At 45.9% G+C, this 6,000-nt stretch overlaps 1 protein-coding gene across 1 annotated transcript; it reads right to left on the bottom strand.

Moving 5' to 3' along the window:
- Positions 1 to 358: 358 nt before the first annotated feature.
- On the bottom strand, positions 359 to 5,094 carry LOC136356888 (uncharacterized). Its single transcript, XM_066311427.1, has 3 exons — positions 4,884 to 5,094; positions 4,684 to 4,769; positions 359 to 4,578 (listed from the first exon to the last, which is right to left on the bottom strand). Exons 1-3 carry the CDS (start codon positions 5,092 to 5,094, stop codon positions 3,553 to 3,555), a joined length of 1,323 nt encoding a protein of 440 aa, XP_066167524.1. The 3' UTR covers positions 359 to 3,552.
- Positions 5,095 to 6,000: the final 906 nt, after the last annotated feature.

Raw genomic sequence — 6,000 nt, 5'->3', positions numbered from 1 at the left:
TATAAATTATTTTTTTATTCTCTAATAAGTTGTTTTGGTTTATTAGGGAATATATGAGTAACCGACGATGCCGTAAGTCTAAAATTGTAATTTGAACTATGTGACAGAAAAATTGGAAGTTTGAAAGGGATTAAACACACTCTAAGGTTATTCCGGTTTTCGCCTCTCCCAATGAAAACGCTGGAATTTTGCGGGACGGGCGCAGCAGACCCCGTCGGCACACCGACGACGCAGTCGTGCGCAGGCTAGCTCGGCTGTCATGAACTCACTTCTCTCCGATTCGATTTACTCAAGTAGCGAAGAAATCAGCGGATAGAAGTTTCGTGAGGAAGAAGAAGAGCAGAGCTAGAGGAAGAAGAAGGAGAAGGAAGAAGGGGAGAGTTTGAAATATTGGGGAATAGTTTGTACAACTTCTTTCATGTCCCTTTTCTCTCGACCCTGCCGATCTTATATAGCAATGAGCTATTAGATCTCACTCTCTGACCCGTGGCCCGGCAAACATCACCGGGTGCACTCACTCTGAGGGAATTTACTTGTGGGCCTCCTCGCCCGAGTGGATCGCCTGATTTGGATGTCTTGAGCTTCTGGATCGCACGGTGATGACGACGCCGTGACATTCTTCCCCCCTTGAGCTGAAGCTTGTCCCCAAGCTTCTGCAGATGGAAAACGACGGCGAAGCTCATGAGGATTCTCCCAGGTACAAATGGCAGCATCATCACCCGACCACTGCACCAGGACTTGTTCCACCATCTTGGCACCTTTGCGAATGAAATGACGCTCCAGCACATGAATAGGTTGGGGCGGATCAGCTATCGTCGGACGAAGCACAGGCAGAGGCGCATGAACTTGTTCACCAGGGGCCAATGCCTTCTTGAGTTGAGAGACATGTATAACTGGATGGATCAAACTGGTAGCAGGAAGAGCCAGTTTGTACGCCACTTCGCCCACACGATCCAACACCTGAAACGGACCATAAAACCTGAAAGATAACTTGCAATTAGCGCGGGTGACCACTGATTGTTGGACAAACGGTTGAAGTTTCAGATAAACCCAGTCGCCAACAGCAAAAGAGCGCTCAGAGCGACACTTGTCCTCTTGTGATTTCATTCTGGTCTGAGCGCGTAACAAATGGCTGCGGATTAAAGATTGCATCTGCTCCCGTTCATGTAACCAGTCCAACAGATCCTCCGACTGACAGGCAGATGTAGCAGACAGACCAAAATAGCGAGGCTCGTGCCCATACAATACCTCAAATGGTGTAGTACCCAAAGCAGAATGGAATGATGTATTGTACCAATACTCAGCCAGAGCGAGCCACCGACTCCATTGAGAAGGACAAGCGTGAACAAAGCAATGAAGATAGGTTTGAAGACATTGATTGACATGCTCCGTTTGTCCATCCGTTTGCGGGTGATAAGAACTCATACGCAATTGTGTGCCAGCCAAACGAAAGAGAGTAGTCCACAATGTGCTTGTAAAGATACGATCATGATCAGAGATGAGCGACTGAGGTAATCCATGAAGTCGGTGAATATGTTGCATGTAAGCTTCAGCCACATCCAAAGCCGTGAAAGGATGACTCAAGGGAACAAAATGGCTGTATTTGGAAAATTTGTCAACCACAACAAGGATGCAATTGAAAGTGGCAGACCTGGGAAGTCCCTCAATGAAATCTAGAGACACAATCTGCCATGCATGTGCAGGAACAGGGAGTGGTTGGAGCATACTAGGGTATTTAACATGTTTAGGCTTGGCTTGTTGACAAACTGTGCAGGACTGAATATATTGAGTAATGGAAGCACGAAGTCGAGGCCAAGCAAACAGATGTTGAACGCGCTGGTAAGTTACTTGAATACTGGAATGGCCACCCACTGCCGAGGAGTGTAAATTGGCAAGAATTTTGTGCTATAGAGAAGTGTTATTGCCAATCCATATGCGATTCTTATAATACAGTACCCCATCCTTGAGAGAAAAATCGGGCACCGCTCCAGAATTGATACACAGGGTCTGAATTTTACAACAAGCATCAGTATCCTGCTGATAACCATCAACCACTTCCTGTATCCAGGCCGGTAAAGCCACTGATAAAGCTAACAGTTCAACTTGTTGCCCAAGAGGATAACGGGACAACGCATCGGCAACTCGATTGTCACTACCTTTCTTGTAGATGATTTGATACCACAATCCCAAAAGTTTCGTGAGTGCTTTGTGTTGCCAGGGTGTGGTGAGACGCTGATTATCTAAGAAAGCCAAGCTGCGGTGGTCTGTCTTAATGAAAAACTCAGCATGTTGTAAATAAGGGCGCCAATGATCGACAGCCATCATAATTGCAAGACTCTTTTTCCCATAGGTGGATAATCCCAAATGTCGTGGCCCCAAGGCTTTGCTTAAGAATGTAATTGGGTGATTGTTTTGCATAAGTACAGCACCCATCCCTTTGTCAGAAGCATCAGTCTCTACCACAAAAGGAATACTGAAATCGGGCATTGCTAAGACAGGAGCAGTCACTAATGCATGCTTGATAGCCTGAAAGGCCTGATCTGTGGCTGATGTCCATAGATAAAGTTGTCCCTTCTTTAACAAAGAAGTTAATGGTTTACTCAGAATTCCATAATTAAGCACAAACTTGCGGTAATAACCTGCCAAACCCAAAAAACTTCTTAACTCCTTGACAGAAGATGGAACCGGCCAAGACTGAACAACAACAATCTTGTCAGAATCTGTGGAGACACCATTAGGACTGATAATATGTCCCAAGTAAGCCAGCTTTTGTTGAGCAAAAGAACATTTGCTCTTTTTGACTTTAAGCTGATGTTTATGTAAGATCTGAAACACAGTCTGTAGATGGATCAAATGTTCCTCCATAGTTCGACTGTATATGAGTATGTCATCCACAAAGACAAGCACACACTTCCTGAGCAATGTAGATAGAATATTATTCATCACACTCTGAAATGTGGCAGGAGCGCTTGTCAAACCAAAAGGAATCACTCGAAACTCAAAGTGACCATGGTGGGTTTGAAAGGCAGTTTTATGTTCATCCTCTATATGCATTCCGATTTGATGATACCCGGCACGTAGGTCAAGCTTGGTAAACCATTGAGCCCCTGCTAACTCATCAAGTAACTCATCTATTATTGGTAATGGATACTTGTTCTTGACTGTGATAGCATTCAAATGGCGATAATCCACACAAAATCTCCACGAACCATCTTTCTTTTTAACCAATAACACCGGAGATGAGAAAGGACTAGAGCTAGGTTGAATTATACCTTTAGATAGCATTTCCTGAACTTGGCTTTCGATCTCATCTTTTTGTGAGGGAGTGTACCGATAAGGTCTGACATTAACCGGCATGGCTCCAGGAATCAACGGTATTGTGTGATCAAATGGGCGCTGTGGTGGCAAGCCCTCAGGCTCATCAAAGAGGGAAACATTGTCAGTTAACAACTTTTGTACAGCCGCAGGTATAACTTCAGTCTGAACATCTTCAGTAATAAAGCAAAACTGAACAAGATTTGCCACTGCCATCTTCTTATCCAACTCTTTCAGCTAACAAGCAGAAATAAGAGTACACTGTTCAGTGTCAGAAACTATTCCCTGCAATAAGATCTGTTGTCCATCTTTGTTCACCATCAAAGTCCTTGTGGACCAATCAACTGTCATAGGGCTGTGCTGCATCAACCAGTCCATTCCCAAGATCACATCATAATTTCCGAGAGCCAACACCTTAAATTCAGTACAAAACATATGCCCTTGGCTAACCCATTCACAATCCTGAATCACAGACTGACAGTGCAATAATGCTCCATCGGCCACTTTCACTTGCACCTTGGTAGGTAGCCACCATACCCCAACTAGGCCAGCTGCCACCTTCTTACTGATAAAACTAGCCGTACTACCCGAATCCACAAGAATCAAAATATCCTTGCCTTGAATTTGTCCCAGCATTCTCATGGATCCACGATGCTCAGAGCCCTGCATAGCATGTACAGAAATTGCCATTATCTGTTGTTCTGCAGCTGTGTCAAGAACTGAACCGGTATCTTCTTCAGATTCAAACAGCACTGTGAAAAGCTCCTGCACAGCATGAAGTTGAACTCTGTTGGCACACTTATGGGTAGGTGACCATTTCTCGGCACAAATGTAACAAAGACCCTGAGCGCAACGCTGAGCCTTAAGTGCACCAATCTTATCAACAGAATTAGTTCCTCTTTTGATTTCAGTCTCCCTCTTGTCCTCAAACTTCACCCCAGAACCTCCAGAACGTACAGGTGGAGCAGGTAATGGATAAGCACCCTTGAAAGCTGTATTGGGTCGATGCAGTATTCCCCCTTCAATTTTCTTCTGCTCCTTTCCTGAATTTCCTGAATTGCCATCAGCTGTCTCCAAGACTTCTTCCTGTAAACAAGCAACAGCCAACGCAGATTCGAGATTTTGTGGACGCTGAAGCAGAACAACATTTCTAATTTCCCTTTTTAAACCCTCTGTAAACCTATGGGTTAAGTACTTGGTGCTAACAACCGGATCATAAACCATCAATTGATTCATCAATTCATCAAAACGCTCATAAAACTCCTAGACAGTGCTGGTTTGCTTAATGCTATCCATTTGTCTAATCAAGGCCTCATGCCGATCCCTATCAAACTTTTCAGAAACAACAGCACAAAAATCTTCCCAAACTGGAAAACGCAAATGGGCTCTAGACGATTTCAACCAAGAGGCTGCCCTACCCATGAAGTAGATGACTGAAACTCTCACCCACAACCCTGGAAAAGTATTATTCACATCGAAATAATGCTCACACTTCATGCGCCAATCCTGGGGATCAGAACCATCAAATTTTGGAAAATCTAATTTAGGAACTCAATGACTATACTAACGTTCCCCCTGTTCAAAATCAAATTCCTCTGATCCCCAACTAGCACCCTCAAATTTATGCGCAAAATTGAAATTCCCCTTATGCGTGAGATTGGAATCGAACGTACCCTTGCCCGGGGCAAGGTTCTGGGTCAGATGTACACCAGGAACCCTTCCCCGGAGTTGTGTTGCAGAGTGGTGGCCATTGGCCCATTTGCTTCTGCCCTTCGCCATCACAGGTTGAGATGTTGGTGGCGGGGTAGGCAGCAACGGCGCCTTCCTTTCCTCTGCCGCCGCTGGTTGAGATGTTGGGGGCGGAGTGGGCAGCAACGGCGCCTTCCTTTCCTCGTCCGTCGACGGAACTCAAGGGGAAAGCGCTGAAGAGGAAGCTTGATTCATTTTGCCGACGAGGTCCAGCTGCTGACGAAGATCTCCTACTTCCGCGCGCAAATCATGGATCGCCGATTCCACTTGCGGACGCCATCCGTTGACTCCTGCATCCAGCTTCGCCACCACAGCTTGAGTCTCCGCTTGCTTGTTGTTCAACGACACCAGCGACTCCTGGATCTCGGCCAAAACTTTTCCGAAGTCGTTGTTCTGCTTCTCCATGGCCTCCACATGCAGCTGCAACCTAGAGGTGTAGCGTGGTTTCTCCAGGATGAGTGCTCTAATACCAAATTGTCACGAACTCACTTCTCTCCGATTCGATTTACTCAAGTAGCGAAGAAGTCAGCGGATAGAAGTTTCGTGAGGAAGAAGAAGAGCAGAGCTAGAGGAAGAAGAAGGAGAAGGAAGCAGAGGAGAGTTTGAAATATTGGGGAATAGTTTGTACAATTTCTTTCATGTCCCTTTTCTCTCGACCCTGCCGATCTTATATAGCAATGAGCTATTAGATCTCACTCTCTGACCCGTGGCCCGGCAAACATCACCGGGTCCACTCACTATGAGGGAATTTACTTGTGGGCCTCCTCGCCTGAGTGGATCGCCTGATTTGGATGTCTTGAGCTTCTGGATCGCACGGTGATGACGACGCCGTGACATCGGCCCCTTGTGCTCGCGCTGGTATGCGTGGCTCCTACCATGAGCACTTTTCTTGGCTGCTGTTTCACTCGCGTGTGAATCGAGGAAAGACCGGAGCAG

Source organism: Oryza sativa, chromosome 6 (assembly GCF_034140825.1).
Source record: "Oryza sativa Japonica Group chromosome 6, ASM3414082v1".
Classification (NCBI taxonomy): Eukaryota; Viridiplantae; Streptophyta; class Magnoliopsida; order Poales; family Poaceae; genus Oryza; species Oryza sativa.
This window is presented reverse-complemented; position numbering and strand designations above follow the sequence as displayed.

Bases quoted from the DNA above. Each gene is read 5' to 3' on its own strand.
- LOC136356888 (XM_066311427.1), bottom strand. From the start codon at position 5,094: ATGGCGAAGGGCAGAAGCAAATGGGCCAATGGCCACCACTCTGCAACA. The intron at 4,770-4,883 runs GTTAGTATAGTC...ATACTTTTCCAG, and splicing joins TGATTTTGAACAGGGGGAAC to GGTTGTGGGTGAGAGTTTCA. The intron at 4,579-4,683 runs GTTTGGGAAGAT...AGCACTGTCTAG, and splicing joins GAGCCCATTTGCGTTTTCCA to GAGTTTTATGAGCGTTTTGA.